Source organism: Hemitrygon akajei, chromosome 29, assembly GCF_048418815.1.
Source record: "Hemitrygon akajei chromosome 29, sHemAka1.3, whole genome shotgun sequence".
NCBI lineage: Eukaryota > Metazoa > Chordata > Chondrichthyes > Myliobatiformes > Dasyatidae > Hemitrygon > Hemitrygon akajei.
Genome location: NC_133152.1, coordinates 29,517,251 through 29,541,423, shown reverse-complemented (window position 1 = coordinate 29,541,423; position 24,173 = coordinate 29,517,251). Strand labels below are relative to the sequence as shown.

Sequence of the window (24,173 nt, the reverse complement as noted above, 5' to 3'; positions counted from 1 at the left end):
ATTAGAGTAGGTTTGGGTCTAACTAAGAATCAGTAATGGGCTGAAAACATTGGCAAGAGTTATCCATAGACTAAGAAATAGTTGCAATATTCCGCAAAACATATCTGTAAATTAGATGTCCATGCAATCTAGATAATGCAGAAATCATGAAGTACCGTGTGTGTGTGTGTGTGTGTGTGTGTGTGTGTGTGTGTGTGTGTGTGTGTGTGTGTGTGTGTGTGTGTGTGTGTGTGTGTGTGTGTGTGTGTGTGTGTGTGTGTGTGTGTGTGTGTATTAGACAAATCAAATTAGTTGTAACAAGATGGAAGACAAATTTATGGAATGTATACAAGATGGTGTTTAGACTGACATATTGAAGAATCAACTCGGAAAAATGTAGTGGCAATAAGAACATGTTAATTGGTAACATTCCTGATAAAGGACTCAAGGGACGAATAGGGAGAGCATAATAGACAATATTGTGTTTGAAAATAATGCGCTTCAAACCAAAACTAGGGGCTTTAGATTCTAAACAAAGGCAGTTATGAAGGTGCAAGAGAAAAGTTAGCTATTATTGATTAAGAAAATACCCTGAAAGATATGAAGGTGATTCAACAAGGGCTAGCACTTAAATAAATTATGAATAATTTGCAGAAAATATATTCCTGCAAAACACAAAAACCAAAAGGAAAAATAAATGACAGCCTGCTGGAAGAACTCAACAGACAGATTAAGCAGCATCTGTGGGAGGAAAAGTAGTATCGGCATCTTGGATCAAAAGCCTGCATCAGGAAAAAATATGGCCTATCAGTGATTAAACAAAGATTAAAGATTACTTTTACTTATCACATCAAAGCATGCAGTGAAATGCACTGCTTGTGTAAACAACCAACACAGTCCGAAGATGTGTTGGGAGCAGCCCTCGAATATTACCATGCTTCTGGTGCCAACATATCATGCCCACCACTAAAAGTGTAAATTGTTAAATTGTAAACCAAAGAGGTCCCACTTTAACAGTGAATATTTTATTCAAACCCTCTGCTTTCCAACTTGAAGCCAGTAGGTAATCCATTATACTACTGTCCATTGACTTCCCATTCTCTAACTTTACTCATTGGTCTACAATGATGTACCTTATCTAAAGCCTTTTGAAATCTACACAAATTATATCCAAAGTTTTATCATAGTCAATTCAAATTTTTGTAACATTTAGTTAAGGTTTTCTATTTTGAAATTCATCCTGACAGTTTATTATTATTTTTTTGCTTTCTACATGTTATTCTGTTCATTCTTTTAGTTGGAATTCCATTATTACTTCCTATTACCAATGTTCAATGGACTCTGCAACATGTTCTCAGTATCACACACAAAATGCTGGTGGAACGCAGCAGGCCAGGCAGCATCTATAGGGAGAAGCACTGTCGACGTTTCAGGCTGAGACCCTTCGTCAGGACTAACTGAAAGAAAAGATAGTAAGAGATTTGAAAGTAGGAAGGGGGGGAAATGCGAAATGATAGGAGAAGACTGCAGGGGGTGAGGTGAAGCTAAAAGTTGGAAAGGTGATTGGCAAAAGGGATACAGAGCCGGAGAAGGGAAAGGATCATGGGACGGGAGGCCTAGGGAGAAATAAAGGGGGAGGGGAGCCCCAGAGGGAGATGGAGAACAGGCAGAGTGATGGGCAGAGAAAGAAAAAAAGGGGGAGAGGGAAAAAATAAATAAATCAGGGATGGGGTAAGAAGGGGAGGAGGGGCATTAACAGAAGTTAGAGAAGTCAATGTTCAAGTCATCAGGTTGGAGGCTACCCAGCCGGTATATAAGGTGTTGTTCCTCCAACCTGAGTGTGGCTTCATCTTGACAGTAGAAGAGGCCTTGGATAGACATATCAGAATGGGAATGGGACGTGAAATTAAAATGTGTGGCCACTGGGATATCCTGCTTTCTCTGGCGGATTTGATCTTTTATATTTGCACAGTTCATCTTTGTTGCACATTGGTTGTTTGCCTGTCTTTGTGTATTCTTTTTACATTGATTTGATCATATTTCTTTGTTGCCACAAGAAAGTGAATTTATCTTGAACTTAGAACTTTAAACTGACATGTCCATAATTCCCTGGATGATTCGATCCTTTTAAGGATAGGAATTGTTAATTACTAATTCATTGTCAACGGAGATTTGTGGAATGGTACATTGCAGAGAACTCATAGGCGGCAACACTCTTTGGCTGGATTTGAATAGAACTTGCAAAGATAACAAGTACAATGAACTATTCACTTGTCCTTCAATCCTATTCTTGAAAATTCACTGCTCTCTAGGATATCTCAAATTGAGACTATACATATGGACAGCAGAGATATCGCCACTCCCAACTGGTAGGTCATGCATTTTGATTCACTCGATGTTGACATTCACATTAACCTGCAGACTATGTGCAGCTCTTGTTTTTAATATTCCTCATCTCCCAAACTGCCAGATTGAATCCATCTGGCATTCTGTCTTTCAAACCTGGAAAACATTTCTACCTACTCTAATATTTCTTTAATGCTGTCGTTTGAAAAACATTGATTTTACCACAGCTAAGTCTTAAATCAGAATGTTATATGCAAGCAAGAATAGGAATTTAAAATGTATGCATATTTATTGGAATATCCAACTAGATTTTGTTATATCACAAGACAATAATACATCCAGACACCTTATCAGAACAAATGTTTGTATATTCCAATATGAAATCAAACAATCCACTTCTTTCCACTTGTTGGCTTAACAGCATTCTCTTATTTCAAGAACATTTTCCACTTTTAATGTAAAAGGTGATGCATTATTGGAGCCTATGAATCTTCTATTTGAAAATAAAACAATTTTATAAAAAATCTCCTCTCCCTTTTTTACCCAAATTACTTTCAAAAGGTGTGGAACTTATTAACCATGTAAAAACTCTGTAAATCACAAAAAGTGGCATGTTGCAACATGAAGTTATTTCAATAACTACAACACACATATTTAGATGCTGCATTATACAGCTAATGCTTATTGTAATCACAATCTGCAGGTTCTGACAGTGATTTTGTCTTTACTTTCACAAGTAATCTTTCATATAGTCCCCATCTATCCAGCACACTTGGTGGCAACTTTATTAGGTATACTTGTTCATTAATGTAAGTATCAAATCAGCCAATCAACTCAATGCATAAAAGCATGCAAACATGGTCAAGAGGTTCATTTGTGTTCAGACCAAACATCAGAATGGGGAAAGAAATGTTATCCAAGTGACTTTGACAACGGAATGATACTGGTGCCAGACAGGGTGGTTTGAGTTTCCAAGAAACTGCTCATCTCTTGGGATTTTCATGGGAGTTTACAGAGAACATTGAGAAAATAAAATACATCCAGTAAGTGGCAATTCTGTGAGCAAAATCGCCTTGTTTATAAGAGAGATCAGAGGAGAATGACAAGTCTGGTTCAAGCTGACAGGAAGGCAACAGTAACTCAAATAATCATACGTTACAAAAGAAAAGCACCTCTGAATGCACAACACATTGAATCTTGAAATGAATGAGCTACAGAAGAAGAGGACCACAGCAGGTTCCACTCCTGAACCTAATAAAGTGGCCACTGAGTGTACATTTTTGTAAATATACTTATCGACTTTCACAGCTTTCTTTGATTTTAACATTGAAATCAAACAAGATGACCCATAACCAGACATTCAGAGAAATATGGTTCTCTGAAACATTGTTTTACACATTGCTGTTAAGAGCTTTCAACCAAAGCTAAATCGGCAATGCATACAGAAAATCAATTATACTCTATCAGTGATCAAGGGAATTCAAACTGATTTGTACCTTTTATTCGACATCCTTGTAAAATCCAAATGCCAAATTTATGAACAAGTCCAAGAGACAAAGCATTCCTATTCAGTATCAAATGTGAGCCCGAATAAAACAATTTTGTTGTCAATCAGACACAACAATACTGTTGTATAGCAGGTGATTCAGAAGACAAAGGATACAGTGCCTGAACAAACAATTCAAACTATTGATTTCTATTAAGTATTTCCCGTCCATAATTTTGAGTAGTTTTGCATGGAGCTCAATTTTTACTACATTCCTTGTGACTTGAATGAAAAAAAAAATGGGTTACATGCTTACAGTATAATAAATAGGCTGAAATTAATGAGAGTTTTCAGATCATATCCATATTTTCTACTCCTTTACTGTTTGACTTTCTAGAAAACACATGCACCTATTCTTTGAGTTAAGAAAATGAAAAATGTTTAAAACTTGTTCAATTTTATGCTTATTGGTACAAACCATGGGAACACTATGTGGATGGCTAAAACAAGGATAATATAACTAGTCAGAAATCACCCAAAAAAAAAATTAACAAAATATTGATGCATTTCTCAACCTGCTTTGGCTACATGACCTCCCCAACACATCAAATCAAGTAAATCTGGAAAGTATATTTCCAGAATAAGACCTTGTCACATGGATCAGTTAACACTGAACTTCCTGAGTCTTTTCCCAGATTCCCAAGTTGCCATTTTGTTATCATAAAGAAAGTGTTGAGACAAGGAAAAGACCAAAAACTTAGTGCATCCCTAATTTGTGCACTCCTCCCCTTAAAATTAGTCAAATAAGCAAATGGATTCAAGTAATTTCATGAATGATTATTAGAGTTTCCTTGTTCTCTATTGCTCTTGAAACTCTTCATTGCACTAAGCTGATGATCATTTCTGATTAAAGTATACATTTTTAATTTGTTTTAATCTTGTTTAAATCCCTTTGTAGCTTTGGCCTCTTCCTCTGCAACACAACCATCTACAAACTTTAAGTGTAGCCAAACATGGCCTCTTGCTGTCCCCAATTTCCTTAATCCACTGCTGACAGCCATACTCTGGAAATCCCTCCCAAAACATCTTCCTTCATTTCCGAACTTCAAATCTAACCTTTTGGACCATTGAGAACAAATGTCTTACTGTGCCATTGCGAAATTGCTTGGGATATTTTAAACTAACTAAAACACTCTTTAAACTAAGCTGTTATTACTTCTATTCCTTGCTGAAAGTTTGAAATTAGCTCTTTAACACAGCCACACTTTGTCATAAGAGTTCTGGCTGGCAGTCAGATAACTGGCATTGGCTACATTTACATCTATACCTGTAACCCTGCTTAATTGTGCTAATTGGCACATTTATGTACTGAAGCTGAATATATTCTCTTATTCCACAGTTTGCACTTGAATCAGTGTATTATGAAAATATGAATATGACAGTATGAACAAAAAGTAATACAGAAAGTAACCCAAATAGATAAAAATCCAAATAAATTTAAGGGAGAAAAATCAGTAACTTCACAAAATTTTATTCAGATTTCTTTACATGGTAGTTGATGTCTTGTCACCATCTTACTTGAACAGAGTGAAATTTCTTTTAGTCGTCAGCTTCAATTTCAAATCACAACCACTGAGCATACATATTAAATCAAGAAATTTAAAATACAGAGACACCGCAAATTGTAAATTCCTAACTTACTGAAATGTAACTTTATGTAAATTCTCCCATATAATGGCATTTTCATGGTATTCATTAATCAATATATTCCATTTGGTTCCTTAAGGTTGTCATAGCCTGGCAGGGGTGGGTGGGAGGCAGTGTTAGTGGAGATAAGCTCCTTCTACCTATTAGAAGCTTCTAATGCCATGTGTCTCAAATAGCCTCTGACAAACAAGTCCAACTGAGTGACTAAGCCCAGCAAAACTGTTTCTACTGACAGGAGAAGGGACAAAGGTGAACTACTGAAGCCTTAAAAACCGGATGTTCTGGGCAGGTGGAGCTCATTATCCATGACTGGCAGCTCATCTAGAAGGAAAACTCTGATCTCAAACTTCCACTGCTTGTGGCTATACCCAGTTATTGGGAAGGCTTCAGGAGTAAAGTCTGGGGAAAAATCCAGAGCTGGAGACTCTGAGTTGAATGCTGACTGGCAACTCCTGCAATGTCGCTGGTGCCAAACTGTATCACTTGCTGCCATTCCTTTGAATTCATTGGCTGCATGGTGATGAGCAGTCTATTGCATGGATAACAGCTTGCTCTCTATGTCATACATCCCTGGCTTGCATACTTACAAATGGCTGGGATGCAACATCTGTGGTTGACCCAACTGATGGAGGGCCTAATATTCCATTAGTTTGACTATAAGTATTGTAAGGATGATTAATCAATAAAATGAAAGAATTATAGCAAAGTAATACAATCTGGGTTACTATAGAAAACCAACATTCTCAGAGAAATTGGCTTACAGACAGTTGTCAGGAACAGACCCTTATGAAACCTGGGGACTGCCTGTATAATCAACCATCCCACTATATAAGTTACATTATACAAAAAAGACAACTAACCCCACCAGTAAAAGCTTCAGCAATCAGTGAAAATGACAAGGTGCTTTTATAATGAAACAAATTGTCATCTTGATAACAGGTACAGCAAATATAACTGCTATGTTAATTTGACACCTTCTTATAGAAACAGTATGAACTCATCACTGTCTATTAATATAATCAAAAGCAAGATTCAACTATCTACTCTGCATTCTCGGCCATAAAATGCATTAATAAATGGACACTCATCAATAAAACCAGATTATCTTTGAAGGCTATTACTTCACACTTAAGAATGCAATTTAATTCCTTGTGATAATTGAGATCACTTCCATTGGAAAGTTTCAATGAATTAATTTAACACTGTTTTCCACATTTGATTCAGATTTTCAACATAAATAAGACAAAAATCTTCAAGCAGATAAATCATATGAGAAAAGACCCTCTTTGACCAACAGGGTGAATTTAAAAAATGAAGCTACATTTGCAAGAAATCTCATAACTGACACCAAGCATTTCAAACTACATCATGAACAATGTAGCAAAGGCTATTGTGTTTACATTAAGTTTGGTTATCACAGACTATACATGAGAAACTGAAGGTCTACCACTTGAATAGTCATCGCCTGTATTTTATAATCAACAGCTATGTACGAGCAGGCTTGTTGGTAAAGTAATAGGTTTAAAAATCAATCCCAGAATAGCCTAGACTGAAATGCCATAAGATCATGTTAATGTAAGGAATTGGACAATGCATTTAGAAAATCTCTCTTACGAAGCTGTTAAGATGACTGTAATTAGCAATGCAAAAATAAGAATTTAAGCATACAAACACACTGTGGCAAGTTATCATAAACCCAAAGAAGCAATTTTCACTGAACTGTTTCAATCAAGTCACTAAAAGAATAGAAAGAAGAAATGGGCCAAGGGTAAACAAACCACCATATAGGAGCACTATTGCACAATTACCTGTGCTTGCAGGCTTAATTGTATTCCTACAAGTTCAAATGTTGATTACTCGATTCCAGTTGGAATCATTGTATTGGTCAGGAGGTAAAACCAGTGAACTTCTCTGTTCAAAAGCAGTTTTCTGCTTTTTAGTGAGAGCTATCCATGAAATTTTATAGCTCTCCTTCCATTTGCCACCCATTCCTTCTATAGCAAATAACCACACAACCCAATACAAAACCTTCAGCGAAATGGACAGATGAAACATTAAAAGGCTACTTATAATCTAGTGGAGTCAGTAGAAACAAACACATTACCTCATTTGTGTTCCAGCGGTGTCTTTCCTTTGGTAAAGCAGAACATTTCGGTAGACATTCTAGTAATTTCTTGGGCAAGAATATTTTCACATGACTGCCATTGCTGTTTCCATGATCATCTGAAATTAGCAAAATCATACAAATTACTGACCAATCAAGAAACTTAAGTCACATAAAGAGCAGGGGAGGGCCAGTCCAACCTGGGAATATGCTCCATCTTGAATGACATTATGGATGATTCAATGGAACATTCACTCCCTCCATCACCAGTGCACTGTGACTGCACTACACACCAGCTACAAAATACAAGAGTAACTTGCCATGACTGCTGCAAGAACATGAACTTATTACCTGTAATTAACTAGAAAAAGGCTCCCTGAAGTGTGGGTCACAACCCCAAATAAAGCTGATGGATATTGACTTGCAAGCCACACTTAGCTGAAAATATTGTCATCATACCACCTCCCCACTGAAACTGAATGCATTCAATTGTTTATCTTATTGAAGAAAATGTATAATAGAGACACAAGAGTCCAAGAATCTGGAGTAAAAAAAAACATACTGCTCGGCTTGTCTTCCTGAGCTCTTCTACCAGTTTATTACTCTGTATACGTTTTTGGCAAGTTCATATTGATTATCAATTTAAGTTCAGAAAAATAGTTATAATTAACAAGAACAAAAAAGTGAGTAGTGAAGAGATTCTAATTTCATGTGTTATATTGTAACTCCATCCTGAAGCTATACTATACTTCTACATTTACTTTAAAAGCTGTTTAATGGCACTTTACCACAATAAATACAATCCACAGTTAAAGCAAAGAAAATAAATTTCAAACAAGTAAATTTACTATCCATTTTAGTCACAGTGCCCAGTTTTATTTTTCAATCTAAAAATACTGAAAATTATGTTACATATTTTATATTAAAAATATAATGACAATAAAAGTGTACTGTTGCACATACTTGTGTTACGTTCCCTGTATTATATAGTGGTCATAAAAATTTTCCATTGTTTAAATTAAGTCATTTTCCAACTAAGGTTGGAAAAGAGATGCAAGTTAACACCCAAGACCCACGTAATTGTAATGGAAATGTATTGCCATCCCTTCACCATGTCCTCCAGCACACTTATGGACTCATTATATTCAAATACAATTAGTAAATAAGAAATAAAATGCTCTGTAAGAAAATTCAAATTTCTTTTGCGCCTTCTGTTCAACATCAACATAGTATACTTCTGTAGTTGTCAGACTGCTTTCCCAAACTAATTTAAGTAGACAGCAAGTCATAAATGAGAATCTCAGCAGCAACTTAAATATTGGAGTCATCACAGACAATCCCGATCCTGACCTCTAATGACATCCCTCAACACATTAGTAACAGAGATCCGGATAATACTTATAACTGTGGACATCTTTACTTGATAATTAAATTTTATGGTCATGGAGGTCAAATGAAGTTGCAAATTAAGAAATGTTATTATGATTTCAGAGGATCTGTCCTGAGCCCAGCATGTAACTGTCATTACAAAGGATGCATAGCAATGCCCCTTTCTTAGAAGTTTGTAAAGATTCGGTGTGTCACAAAAACTTTGATAAACTTCTAAAGAACTGTGGTGGAGAGTATGCTGAATGGTTGTTTCAAGGCCTGGTACAGAAGCATCAATGCTCTTGAATGGAAAAGCCTACAAAACGTAGTGGATACAGTCCTCCCCACCACTGAGCACACCTACAAGGAGTGCTGTCAAAGACCAGCAGCACCCATCATCCAGGTCATGCTCTCTTTCTGCTGCTGCCACCATCAGAAAAGAGGTACAGAGGCCTCTGATCCCACACCACCAAGTTCAGGTACAGTTATTTCCCCTCAACCATCAGGCTCTTGAACCAGGGGGAAAACTTCACTCACAGCAACTCTTAACTGGTTACAGAACCCATGGACTCACTTACAAATTCTTTGTATTTAACGTGAATGCCCACATGAAAATTAATTTTGGAGTAGTAGATGGTGACACATGTACTTTGATAATATATTTACTTTGAACTTTGAAGCACCTTGACAACTGTTATATTATCAAATCAAGACAAAACAAACCACATTAACTTAATAGGTGATACTATAATGAATACACTTGATTCAATGAATAAACTTGAATCATATTCCTTTACAGATATGAAATAAATTTAAAATAGCACTTTAACTATAAACAAGTAATTGCAACATTATAAATTACAAAACCAAAATGATACTTGCTAAAGAGTATGTAAAACACTAATTAACTGCAATGTTACAGTAGAAATTTATGGATTTAATAGACAAATGCAATTTTTAAAATTGATTGCATTGGTGTTTAGAAAATATCCAGTTTGCATTTCTGTGCTTTTTTTCTGTTATCAAAACAACATTTGAGCTTTCTGCAACTTATTACACTAACCTGCATCGCTCAGACTTACTTTTTTTTTTAAGGTTCATTGGAATTGTTTTGGGGACAGCGCAGTGAGTTAGAGATCAGCTAAGTGTTTAGAGACAGGGATGCCGGAGAGGGGCAGTAAGTGAAAAGTCAGGGGGAAGAGGTGGTATTAAGATTCCATCCAGGTCAGAGCACTCTCAAATGTCAGTGATCCCAGAGGTTAGGTGGTAGGCACTGAGATGAACCAGCAATCCCTAGGTTGGCAAGTCTCGAGCTGGAGGTCCATATGGGTGGAAGTCAAATGGGCTTGTGGCTCTCCCCCACCAGATTGGAGATCCAAAGGTCAAACCTGTAAGTCATGGTTTTGATACTCACATGTCGAAGGCCAAAAGTCTATGAATCCAGAGATACAAGTCCAAAGATCAAAGCCCATGAGTCAGCTTGTCCAGAGGTTGAGAACCCAATTTCTGAGAGTCTGGGCCAAGGACTGGAGCCTGAATTCTCAATGTCTGCAAGTCTTAAGAGTCTAGGAGGAAGAATGGAGGCCCAGAGTCAACCTGTCCTGAGTTTGAAGGCCTGCATGTATGTGCATGTGTACATGCATGTTGGGAGTTTGGTAAAGGGGCTTGTTTTGCTGTTGTTTTTTTTTCCTGTTTGTTGCTGCTGTTCGTGTTATTCTGCTGAACATGGTGGGCATGCTATATTGGCACCAAAATGTGTTGTACCACTTGTAGTTTGCCCCCAGCAGATCCTTGGGTGTGCTGTTGTTTACACAAATAATAGAAACATAGAAACATAGAAAATAGGTGCAGGAGTAGGCCATTCAGCCCTTCGAGCCTGCACCACCATTCAGTATGATCATGGCTGATCATCCAACTCAGAACCCTGTACCTGCTTTCTCTCCATACCCCCTGATCCCTTTAGCCACAAGGGCCATACCTAACTTCCTCTTAAATATAGCCAATGAACTGGCCTCAACTGTTTCCTGTGGCAGAGAATTCCACAGATTCACCACTCTCTGTGTGAAGAAGTTTTTCCTCATGTTTCCAGTGCATTTCACTATATATTTCAATGCACATGTGATAAATCAATCAGAATCTGAACAGTGCCTTGCAGCTGCCAAGGCCTCCCAAAATCTCTCCAGCTCGCTAAAAGACAGATAGCTTGAAATCTATCTTACTGACTACAGTTGTCAACATTTGTCCATTATTTCTTTGTGATTTTACATCATGGCTTAGTTTGAAAAGTTCTATGAAACAGCTAGGGATATTTTTAAATAAATTATAGGAACAATCAAATGTAAGTTAATGGCATTCTCAATTCCCAGCATTATAATCAACATTCAACTTACCAGCTGACTAACCTTGCTCCTTTAGAGAAATTCCCAGTCACAAACAAAAGCACTTGGACAAAATTAAGTTCTCCACAAAAGCTGCTGTGAAGGAGTACAGGTGATCCTGTACCTCTAGGTAAGTACCAACATAGACAACAATCGTTCAAGGATGCGCAAGTGTTCTAGAATTGCAGGACTTTAATGGCTTTCTGCACATTTGAGCTTTGGTCCGTTAATTTGTTATCTCATTGCAAACCAAATATTATTCCTAGTTTTCCAATAATTAAAAATATAAACGTGATTTCAATGGCATTACTAGAAACTTGATCCCTCATCAGGAAACATGTCATACTTCATAACAAAGAGCAACAGCTGCCTTAAAAACTTTTTGATAATATTAAAAACCTCAGTCATTTGGCAAATATTATAATGTTTAATGACACTGGGTAGTTCTTTCAATGGAATAAAAGAAACGACTTTCCTTCCCTTGTTAAATTACAATCTCATTACCATGACAGAAACCCACAGATACAAGAGGAAAAGGCCATTCTTTATACTCAAGTCTAGATGACAAATATTAACACTACACAACGATAGGTAGCACAGTCAGCCCAATTTCATCTGCACCATTCTTTACATTAGCTCATTAGCAGACACAAGAGCTAGAATTTAAATAATTGCAGACTTCTCAGCCCCAAGGTTGGGGCTCAGAGATGGATTTTAGCACACCAAGTTATGCTACAGCTGACTCAGCAAACTCAATGAGGCTATGAATTAAACAAGGGACCCTTGGTCTGTTATATGATGGTTTTACCACATATGCCATTCAGTGAATTCTGATGCAGTGCAGATTATACTTACAAATAATTACTGAATGTATCCCTTAAATGCCTGCCCTGTAATCCACTCTAAGATATTGATTATCCTGTGACAAATATTTCCTGGCAATGTATTAAAATTGTTTTTATATTACAAAACTGCAAAGAACCTGAAAGTCTACAGTATCATATGATAAATGTGTATCTTTTCCTCTGAATTACTACACCTCTACCATGCTCAGCATTTCCACTGTATCAGGGTTAAATGAAAAAAACTTCTCAGCAGACCATATATTATAAAGAACAATAAGTAGTTCTCAGCAAATTTAAAGCTCTTGTGGTTCATTATGTCACCAGAAGTCAAACTAGCCATCTATTACCGTATTCCCCTTACCCAAAAGATTTCAACATCTTTTGAATTAATCAGAATCAGATTTAATATCACCGGTATATGTCATGAAATCTGTTGCTTTGCATTTGCAGTACATTGCAATACAATAATAAAAACTATAAATTACAAAAAGTATATATAAAAATAAATTGGATAAGTACTACAAAAAGAGAGGGGGGGAAAGATACTAAGGAAGTGTTCATGTCTTCATTGTCCAGTTAGAAATCTGATGGCAGAGAGGAAGATGCTGTACCTGAAACATTGAGTGTGTGTATTCCGACTCTTGTTTCTACCATTGAGGAAGAGGTATAAGGTGTGAGAAAGGGCATGTCCTGGATGATTGGTGTCCTTGATGATGGATGCTGCCTTTTTGAGGCATCACCTTTTGAAGGTGTCCTGGGTGCTGGAGAGACAAGTGCCCATGATAGAACTGGCTGAGTTTACAACATTCTAGAGGTTTACTGATCCTGTGCAGTGACCCTCCAGACCAGAAGGTGATGCAGCCAGTTACAGTGTTCTCCATGGTACATCTGTAGAAATCTGAGATTGTTTTTGATGATATACTAATTTCCTTCAAACTTCTCAAGAAATATATCCACTGTTGTGCCTTCTTTGTATCAATATGTCGGACCCAGGATAGATCCTCAGATATTGACACCCAGGAACTTGAAAATCCTCATCCTTTCCGCTTCTGATCCCTCAATGAGGATTGGTGTGTGTTCCCTCTACTTACCTTCCCTGAAGTCCACAATCAATTTCCTGGTCTTACTGACATTGAGTGTAAGGTTGTTGCTGTGACACCACTCAACCAGCTGATCTATTTCAATTCAGTATGCCTCCTGATCACCATCTGACAACAGTTGTGCTGTCAGCAAATGTATACAGTAGATAGTATTTGAGCTGTGCATTGCCATACAGTCTAGGGTGTCGAGAGATTAGAGCAGTGGGCTAAGCACGCATCCCTAAGGTACGCCAGTGCTGATTGTCAACAAAGAGGAAATGATATTTCCGATCCACACAGACTGTGGTCTCCCGGTGAGGAAGTCAAGGTTCCAGCTGCAGTGGGAGGCCCAGGAGTTGAATGGTGAGCTGTGGTCAATAAACAGCAACCTGATTTAAGTAGCACAAACATGAGAAAATCTGCAGTTGTTGGAAATCCAAGCCACACACACAAAATGCTGGAGGAACTCAGCGGGCCAGGCAGCATCTATAGAAAAGAATAAACAGTCAACGTTTCAGGCCAAGTCCGGTCTTGGACCGAAACATCTACTGACTACTCTTTTCCACAGATGTTGCCTGGCCTACTGAGTTCCTGCAGCATTTTGTGTGTGTGGCCTGACTTAAGTACAGTATTACTACTGACCAGGTGATCCAAGGCCAAGTGGAGAGCCAGTGAGATTGCATCTGCTGTAGAGCTATTGTGGTGAAAGGCAAATTGCAAGAAGTCCAACTCCTTTCTTAGGCAGCAGTTGATTCTAACCATGACCAACCTCTCAGAGCACTTTATCACAGTAGGGCACAATAGCGTAGTGGTTAGCACAGCACTTTACAGGACAGATGACCTGGGTTCAACTCCCACCGCTGCCCGTAAGGAGTTTATACATTCTCCCCATGACTGCATGAGTTTCCTGGGTGCTCCAGTTTCCTCCCATAGTCCCAAGACCTACCAGTTGGTAGGTTAAATGTTCAATGTAAATTGTCCCATGATTAGGCTAGGATTAAATGGGGAGATTGCTGGATGGCATGGCTCAAAGGGCCTATTCCATGCTATATCTCAATCAATCAAACAATAAATAGAGTGCCACTGGGTGATAGTCCTTGAAGCAGCCCACCCTGCTCATCTTGGACACCGGTATGATTGCCACCCTTTTGAAACTCCAACTACAGCAGCGAGAGATTGAAGATGTCCTTGAACACGTCCACTAGTTTGTTGGCACAGGTTTTCAAAGCCCAACCAGGTTCACTATCAGGGCTTGATGCCTTGCAGGACTTCATCCTCTTGAAAGATGTTCTCATATCAGCCTCTGCAACAGAGATCAGAGGGTCACCAGAGGCTGCAGGAATTCACACAGATATAGTTTTATTCTCCCTTTCAAAGCAGGCAGAAAAAGTGTTGAGCTCATCTGGGAGTGAAGCATCAAAGCCATTCATGCTTCGGAGGAAGTAAGGGCCTGCAAACCCTGCCAGAGCTGTCATGCATCTGATTCCCTCTTTAACCTGAATTGGAGTTGTTATTTTGCTCTTAAAATAGCCTTCTAAAGGTTGTACATGACTTCTTGTATAGATCTAGATCACCTGTCTTGAATGCCACACATGTAGCCTTCAGCATACAACAAATCTCCTTGTTCATCCACAGATTTTGATTTGAGTATTTCTGGTATGTTCTCAAAGTCACACATTCATCCACACAGATCTTGATGAAGTCTGTGACAAATGTGGCACATTCATTCATACTCAAAGATGAATCAATGAATATTGTCCAGTCCATCGACTCAAAGCAGTCCTGTAAGAGCTCTTCAATCTCCCTTGACCATACTTTCTTAGTCTCCACCACTGGTGCTTTAGTATTAATTATTATAGTTTCAGCCATTTAAAATTACACCTTCTTAAAATTTATGTGATGATTTTTTAAATATTAGCATGTTGTTTAATAACCAACTTTCTAAGAGGGCAGCAAAATAAATTATTTCCTGAAAATTTTACTTGAAACAATAACGTGAGCCCTGAGATACTCAGAAATCTTCATATTTTTAGTTTTACATTTTCCCTCAAAAAATTTGAACAGTCCTCTGATGGTATAACACTATCCATTTGAGGGTCCCAATATCAGATTTACACAGTTCTAATAAACGGCATCACAGGTCAGCATGGGGTAAAATATTTTCTGCAATGGCCTATTATGTATTCTCAGAGCAATGACAGAACAGACTACATTAATTTCTCTTTGTTAAAACTGAACTTTTAATTTTCTTTACCAGTCATCTTTAGTTCATATTCTGTGTAATGAATGCTTATATACTGCAAAATGTCAGCAATCCTACACTATACAACTCAGTGTTAGAATTGATAAAGCTTGTGTACATAGGTGCTTTACATTGACAAGACTGATCATACTTTCATACCTTTTGCATGGTAGATTTAAAAGGGAAGAGCAAAAAATAATTCATTATCTACTGGTTATCATATAAATTTCTCAAAATTAATTAACACTGCTGGATGGTTTTATGAAAAAAAATTAAACTAACTTGAAGTATAGCAACAGCACTAGTCGATAGGTAAGCATTGGAGGATTTACACATTTTTCTTTGAACAAACCAACATAAAGTTTGAAATATTAGCTACTGTAGTTTTAAAGTCAAAAATTGTGAACACCAGTTTAATCCCCGACACAAGCATTGAATTAGCTCTGATCTGTCCTTACTGGTTATTTAATGTGTTACACTCCTAGTCTTAGTGCCATCAGTTAATACTAACTTTTTATTGTCTAACTTATCACAATCTTTTATTCTGGAATGCTGTGGAAGATGTGGCAAGTCAAGAGTTAACACAGTATCCAGGCAGGGATAGGCTGCAAATGGTATGCAGTCAGCTCAGGCAAAAAAGATCTCCTAAGAAAGGTCTTCCAATAGCATAGCTTCCCTTTGTACAGCAGGGGACTGGAGCCATTTGGCATACAAAGAAAAGATAAGAATGTAATGGAATGATTCAAGGAACATACACCAACAATTATTCAACTAGCTTCAAAGTACCCTCAGTGTTAGGTTGTAGTTTCTACTGACTTTTTTTTACACCTGCATTGAGTGGAGATTGATCTTGCAAATTAAGGACTTTGAACATACACAAGGTTATCAACTGGTCAATATCCTGAACTGCTAGTGAATTCTGCATAAAAATGGCATTTCTCTGTTCAGACTTCAGAATAGTGTGGTGACAGGGTCCATGCTGTTCCCCTTGTACACAAGTAAAATAAAGAATGATTGAGGAATGAGTGAGAGCTTTCAGAGTCAGTTAATCGGCAACAATAATGTATTCTCCCCTCAACCATCGTTACTCCAAGGAGAACAAACCCAGTTTCTTTTGTTGCTAAAATATCTCAAATCTTAAAACAATTCTGATAAATATCCTATTCTCTGACTTCGGTAGTAAGTTTACTGTATGTTCTACCTGCCATTCATTGACATAGCATAGCAATACTAACATCTAACAATCTAACCATGTCAATTCACCCAGTGAACAAAACTACAGTAATTAAAAGAGAAGAGGAAGTAGAAACTACATCAACTTCTTGCAAATGAATCAAATATTTCCCCAGAAAATTGCAATGTGTAGTGGATAGTTATATCCATGTTATCTGCATAAAGTCAATCTCAGCCACCACAATATGGTTACGATCCATAACAAGAATCAGCCAAATGTCCACTTTTGGCTGACTGTAGCACTATCATAATATGCTCTATTTAGGAAATCTTAAATGCCTCAACTATTAGATTGTCTTTATCTAAGCTTTGAAGTACTACCTCAAAAGAATTCTGTATAGGCCTGACCTGCTGAATTCATCCAACATTTTATTTGTGCTGTTCTGTAAAAGTTGGTTCAGCTTTTCTTTCCAAAACTCTATTGGCTGCCCTTCAATTTATATTTTCAGTTTCAAGATACAGTGAACTCTAGTAATTGGGTCACATCAGGATCAGAAAAATTTGGCCCAATTAAGCACCTGCCCCAATTAGCCAAAGTATCATGGAAATAGTTTAAAAAGTACAAAAAAGCCAAATTACCATTTAACTGGCTAACAAATTATGCCTTAAAATGAAAAACAGAAAAAATTAGAATGCTATCAATATTGCCATGTAGGTACTAATGACATCGGTAAGAAGAATGACAAGGTTCTGCAAAGTGAGATCTGTGAGTTAGGTGCTAAGTCAAAGGGCAGAACATCTATGGTTGAGATCTCAGGATTGCTACCTGTGCCACGTGCTAGTGAGACCAAAAAGAGAAAGATTATACAGTTTAACACTGGCTAAGGAGTTGGTGCAGCAGGGAGGGCATAAGATATTTGGATCAATGGGCTCTTTTCCAGGAAAAGTGGGACCTGTACAGAGGAGACTGTTTGCACCTGAACTGGAAGGGGTTTAAAATCCAAGTGGAAAGGTTTGCATGGGGGGGGGGGGGGGGCGGTTAAACAAGAGTTGCAGAGGGATGGGAACCAAACTGCCAGAACAGATACGAGGAAATCTGCAGATGCTGGAAATTCAAGCAACACACACAAAATGCTGGTGGAACACAGCAGGCCAGGCAGCATCTATAGGAAGAAGCACTGTTGACGTTTCGGGCTGAGACCCTTCGTCAGGACTAACTGAAAGAAAAGATAGTAAGAGATTTGAAAGTAGGAGGGGGAGGGGGAAATACGAAAAGATAGAAGACTGGAGGGGGTGGGGTGAAGCTAAGAGTTGGAAAGGTGGTTGGCAAAAGGGATACAGAGCTGGAGAAGGGAAAGGATCATGGGACGGGAGGCCTAGGGAGAAAGGGGGAGGGGAGCACCCACGGGAGATGGAGAACAGGCAGAGAGAGAACAAAAAGGGAGGGGGAAATAAACAAATCAGGGATGGGATAAGAAGGGGAGGAGGGGCATTAACAGAAGTTAGAGAAGTCAATGTTCATGACATCAGGTTGGAGGCTACCCAGCCGGTATATAAGGTGTTGTTCCTCCAACCTGAGTGTGGCTTCATCTTGACAGTAGAGGAGGCCATGGATAGACATATCAGAATGGGAATGGGACGTGGAATTAAAATGTGTGGCCACTGGGAGATCCTGCTTTCTCTGGCAGACAGAGCGTAGGTGTTCAGTGAAATGGTCTCTCAGTCTGCGTCGGGTCTCCACAATATATAAAAGGCCGCACTGGGAGCACCACACGCAGTATACCATACCAGCTGACTCACAGGTGAAGTATCGCCTCACCTGGAAGGACTGTCTGGGGCCCTGAATGGTGGTGAGGGAGGAAGTGTAAGGGCAGGTGTAGCACTTGTTCCCTTTACAAGAATAAGTGCCAGGAGGGAGATCAGTGGGAAGGGATGGGGGGAACGAATGGACAAGGGAGTCGCGTAGGGAGCGATCCTTGCGGAAAGCAGAAAGGGAGGGGGAAGATGTGCTTGGTAGTGGGATCCCGTTAGAGGTGGCGGAAGTTACGGAGAATTATATGTAGGACGCGAAGGCAGGTGGGTGGTAGGTGAGGACAAGGGGAACCCTATCCCGAGTGGGTTGGCGGGAGGATGGGGTGAGGGCAGATGTGATAATGGGATATAATAAATAATAGGAGAGATGCGTTTGAGAGCAGAGTTGATAGTGGAAGAAGGGAAGCCCTTTTGTTTAAAAAAGGAAGTCATCTCCTTCTTCCTGGAATGAAAAGCGTCATCCTGAGAGCAGGTGCGGCGGAGACAGAGGAATTGTGAAAAGGAATTGCCAGAACAGATAGTGGAGAGTTTGTGGAGACAGATACAAAAAGTATTGAGAGAAAAGCAGATAAGCTCAAGGCATGGATTAACACTGGAATTATGATATAGCCATTTAGGGACTTGGTTGCAGGAGGGGCAGGATTGGCAGCTCAATATTCCAGTTCCATTGTTTTAGATGCAATAGAGCAGGAAGGATTAAAGGAGAAGGGGTGACATTACTAGTCAAGGAAAAAGTCACAGCAGTGCTCAGTTAAAACAGACTAGAGAACCAATCTAGTGAGTTATTATGTGTGGAATAAGAAAGGTATGATCACATTAATGGGGCTATATTACAGACTACCCAACAGTCAGAAGGATTCAGAGGAACAAATTTGTAGAGAGATCACAGGCTGTTGCAAGAAACAGACGATTCTAATAGTAGGTGATTTTAACTTTCCAGATATTGACTGGGACTCCCATACTGTAAAAGGACTAGATGGGTTAGAGTTAGTCAAATGTACTCAGGAATGTTTTCTTAATTAGTAGATAGAAGTCTCACTGAGAGAATATGCAATACTTAATCTGCTATTAGGAAATGAGACAGAGCAGGTGACAGAAGTTTGTGTAGGTGAATACTTTGCATCTAGTGATCACAATGCCATTAGTTTCAAAGTAGATATACAAAAAATATATATTTCGTCGCAAGTTGAGATTCTAAATTGGAGAAAGGTCAATTTTGTTGGCATCAGAAAGGATCTGGCAAATGTGGATTGGAACAGGCTGTTTTCTAGCAAAAGTGTTCTTGGTAAGTGGGAGGCCTTCAAAAGTGAAATTTTGAGAGTACAGAGTGCCTGTCAAAATACAAGGTAAAGATAACAGGTGTGTAGAACCTTAGTTTTCAAGAGATATTGAGGTCCTGGTTAAGAAATAAAAGGAGGCACATTGCAGGTAAGGCAGATAGGAACACACGAGGTGGCTTATGGAGAATAAGAAATACAAAAGAATGTTTAAGAAATAAATTAGGAGGGCTAAAAGACGGCATGAGGTTGCCTTAGCAGACAAGGTGAAGGGATTCTACAGGTATGTTAAGAGCAAAAGGATTGCAAGGGACAAAATGGGTCCCCTGGAAGATCAGAATGGTAATCCATGCGTGGAGTCAAAAGAGATTGGGGGGGTTCTTAAATGCATTTTTTGCATCTGCATTTACTCAGGAGAAGGACAAGGTATATAGAAGTAAGGCAAAACGGCATCATTTTTCATGGACTCCATACACTATACAGATTCCAGAGGAGGAACTGCTTGCTGTCTTGAGGTAAACTAGGGTGGAAAATTTCCCAGGGCCTGACAAGGTGTTCTCTTGGACCCTTTGGAAGGCAAGTGCAGAAGTTGCAGGGGCTCTAGCCCAGATATTTAAATCATTCTTTACTACAGGTGGGGTACCAAATGATTGGAGGATAGCCAATGTTATTCCACTGTTTAAGAAAGGCTCAGAACATAAGCCAGGAAATTATAGGCTGGTGAGTCTGACATCAGTTGTGGGAAAGTTATTGGAAAGTATTTGAAGGGACTGGATATGCAAGTATTTGGATAGACATGGACAGATTAAGAATAGTCAGCACGGCTTCATTAATGGTAGGTCATGTCCAACCAACATAACCAATCGAGGAATTTACCAGGAAAGTTGATGAAGGCAAGGCAGTGGATGCTGTCTACATGGTTTTTAGCAAGGCATCAGACATGATCCTCTATGGGAGATTGGTCAAGAAAGTTCAGTTCCTCAGCATTCAAGATGAGGTAGTAAATTGGATTAGAAATTGGCTTTGTAGGAGAAGCCAGAGACTGGTAGTAGATGGTTGCCTCTTTGACTGGAGGCCTGTTGACTCGTGGAGTGCCTCAAAAAAAAAATCCAGTGCTGGGTCCATTGTTGTTTGACATCTACATCAATAATCTGGATGATAACATGGCTAACTGGATCAGCAAATTTGCGGATGAAACCAAGATTGGGGGTGTAGTGGAGAGTGAGAAAGACTATCGAGGCTTGCAGCGGGATCTGGACCAGCTGGAAAAAATGGCAGTCAGAATTTAATACAGACAAGAGCAAAATGTTGCACATTGGTAGGAACAACCAGGGTAGGTCTTACAAAATAGGGCGCTGAGGAGTGTGGGAGAACAAAGGGATCTAGGAACACAGGGCCATAATTCATTGAAACTGGTGGCACAGATTGATAGGATTGTAAAGAAAGCTTTTGAAACACTGGCCTTCATAAATCAAGGTATTGAGTACAGGAGATGGGATATTACGTTGAAGTTGTACAGGATGTTGATGAGGCTTAATTTGGAGTATTGAGTGCGGTTTTGATCAGCTACCTACAGGAAAGATGTAACTAAGGTTGAAAGTGTACAGAGAAAATTTACAAGGGAAGTTGCCAGGTCTGGAGGACCTGAGTTATATGGAAAGACTGAATAGTTAAAGGAATAAAAGGAACACGAAGGGGAAATTCTTCACTCAAAGGGTTGTGAAAACATGGAACGAGCTGTTAGCACAATTGGTGCATGCGAGCTCAATTTCAACTTTTAAGAGTAGTTTGGATAGATGCATGGATTGTAAGGATGTGGAGGGCTATGATTCTGACGCAAGTTAATAGGAATAGACAGTTTAAATACCTCAGCATGGACTAGATGGGCCAAAGGGCCTGTTGGTGAGTTGTACATTCCTACAACTCTACTGCAGTACCATAAAACTGTGTATTAATTTGTAATAGTTTTTGGCAAAAGAATTAAACCCGTGCATGAGGTCATGTTCTTTGGTTGACTGTAAAAATCAGCACACAATTTAGATAATGCACTGCCTTCATACAATTCTTTCAAAAATTACATCCTCAGAATCTTCATTTTCATTGTAACATTCAATATGATAATCATTACTTTCAAATTCTTCATTGTTCCTGTTGTGTATTTAATATATCTGTAATATTAAACAGAATGATTAATTCTTATCAAGAATGATGATGAGATGGAATATAGAGAGGAAGAGGAGTGGCTGGTGGATTGGTGTGAGAAGAACAAACTGAACCTGAATGTGGATAAGACAAAGGAAATGATTGTGGATTTCAGAAAGAGTCAGACAAACCATCTCCCTTTCGGAATATGTGGCTCCTCTGTAGAGTGAGTTAAGTGCACCAAGTTCCTGGGAGTTCACATTACAGATGACCTCACCTGGTCCCTTAATATCACCTCCCTGAACAAAAAGGAACAGCAGCACCTCCACTTCCTCAGAATATTGAGGCAAGTAAAGCGCCAATATCCCCCCCATCTTAACTGCATTTTACAGAAGCACCATTAAGCATATGCTGACAAGTTGCATTTCAATCTGTTACGGAAGCAGTCGAGCATCAGACCAGAAGTCCCACAAAGGACTGTGAGAACAGCTGAGCAGATCATAGGGATCTCCCTACCATCCATCAGGGACATTTATCAAAAGCACAGCATATGCAAGGCCCTTAGTGTTATTAAGGGTCACACCCATCCATCCAGCATCCTCTGACTTTCTATCATCAGGCAGAAGACTACAATGCATAAAAACAAGAACTGCCATGATGAGAAACCGTTTCTTCCATAGAAACTCAGGCTATTCAGCTTCTGACATCCCACCCGCATCGTATTCGAAGAGTCACTGGTTAATCGGTTCCGTACCTTACAATATTTAGTATTAACACACTTTAGCTTATTATTTATGTGCAATTTATCTGTAGATTTTATCCTTGCCTTCATAAGTTATTTTGTGTTATGTGTACTACTGTGCTTCACACCCTGGTTCAAAGCATTGTCTTGTTTCCATATACACATTATATATATAATATACACGTATGTAGTTTGGCGGTTCTTAAAAATGGATGCTGCCTTTCTGAGACACCGCTCTTTGAAGATGTCCTGGGTACTTTGTAGGCTGGCACCCAAGATGGAGCCGACTAAATTTACAACCTTCTGCAGCTTCTTTCGGTCCTGCGTATTACCCCCCGCCCCCCCCCCCCCCCAATACCAGATAGTGATTCAGCCTTTCAGGATGCTCTTCATGGTACATCTATAGAAGTTTTTAAGTGCATTTGTTGACATACCAAATCTCTTCAAACTCCTAATGAAGTATAGTCCTTGTCTTGCCTTCTTTATAATTGCATCGATATGTTGGGACCAGGTTAGATCCTCAGGGCACCTAGGGCATGCCTTTTTCTCACTGTTACCATCAGGTAGGAGGTACAGAAGCCTGAAGGCACACACTCAGCAATTCAGAAACAGCTTCTTCCCCTCTGCCATCTGATTCCTAAATGGACGTTGAATCCTTGGATTCCACCTCACTTTAAAATATAGTATTTCTCTGTTTGATTCGGATTCTAATCCTGTCAAACCTCACTTAACATTTCAGTAATATTGTAAATATTTTGTTTAATTAAGCATTCTTTGCAGTTTAAATAATTCAGTACGGTTATCTTAGCAAAGTGAATGAATAGCATATATCATCGTGCCGCCACGTGACATGCACACGCCTCACTTAAAATAATAAAACAAAGTTAGACACACATTATGGATTTTGTTTTCCTTTCAATCAGTTTTTATGGTTTTTATGATTTGGAGTTACTAAACATAACAGTAGCTATGAAGAAGTTTTAACCGAACCCGAGACAACTACCTACATGTTCAAGCACAGCGAGACGTTCGAGTTCTAAAAAAGCTCAGTGAGAAATGGTCAGGTAAGAAAAAAAACAGCACAGCACATGCTTCTTCAGGAATTGACAGAGGCAGTTTTTTTTAAAAAGGCAAAAAATGGAAGAATTCACTGTTTCATAAACACTGGATAATAATCACAAATAAAACAGAAATGGCTGGCTATATCAGAAAGACAGACAAGTTTGATTGCACAAGAGTTAAATGGAATATGTATACTGAACTAATTGAGCAATATCCTAAAGCAAATGGAATAGCCAATGAGAAACAAGTACAGTTTGCTAAGTTTAAAGGCAAATAGTTTACTTAGAAATTAAACTGTTCCAACCAAACCAGCTGAATTGAGCTTTGCTGATATCACTAAAGTAATGCAGGAACATTTGGTACTGAAACCATGGTTGATTGCAGAATGACTGGGGTTTCATTAGTGGAATCAAAAGAAAGGGGAGGCCATT

General features: G+C 38.8%; 1 protein-coding gene across 9 annotated transcripts in view; it reads right to left on the bottom strand.

The window, feature by feature from the left end:
* The window catches only part of camta1a (calmodulin binding transcription activator 1a), a 1,224,644-nt gene that overhangs the window by 1,159,260 nt on the left and 41,211 nt on the right, over positions 1-24,173 (bottom strand). For all 9 annotated transcript variants that reach the window (XM_073032065.1, XM_073032068.1, XM_073032066.1 and 6 more), the window contains exon 2: positions 7,623-7,741. In XM_073032065.1, the coding sequence (XP_072888166.1) occupies positions 7,623-7,741 (119 nt within the window). The remainder of the gene's footprint in view (positions 1-7,622; positions 7,742-24,173) is intronic.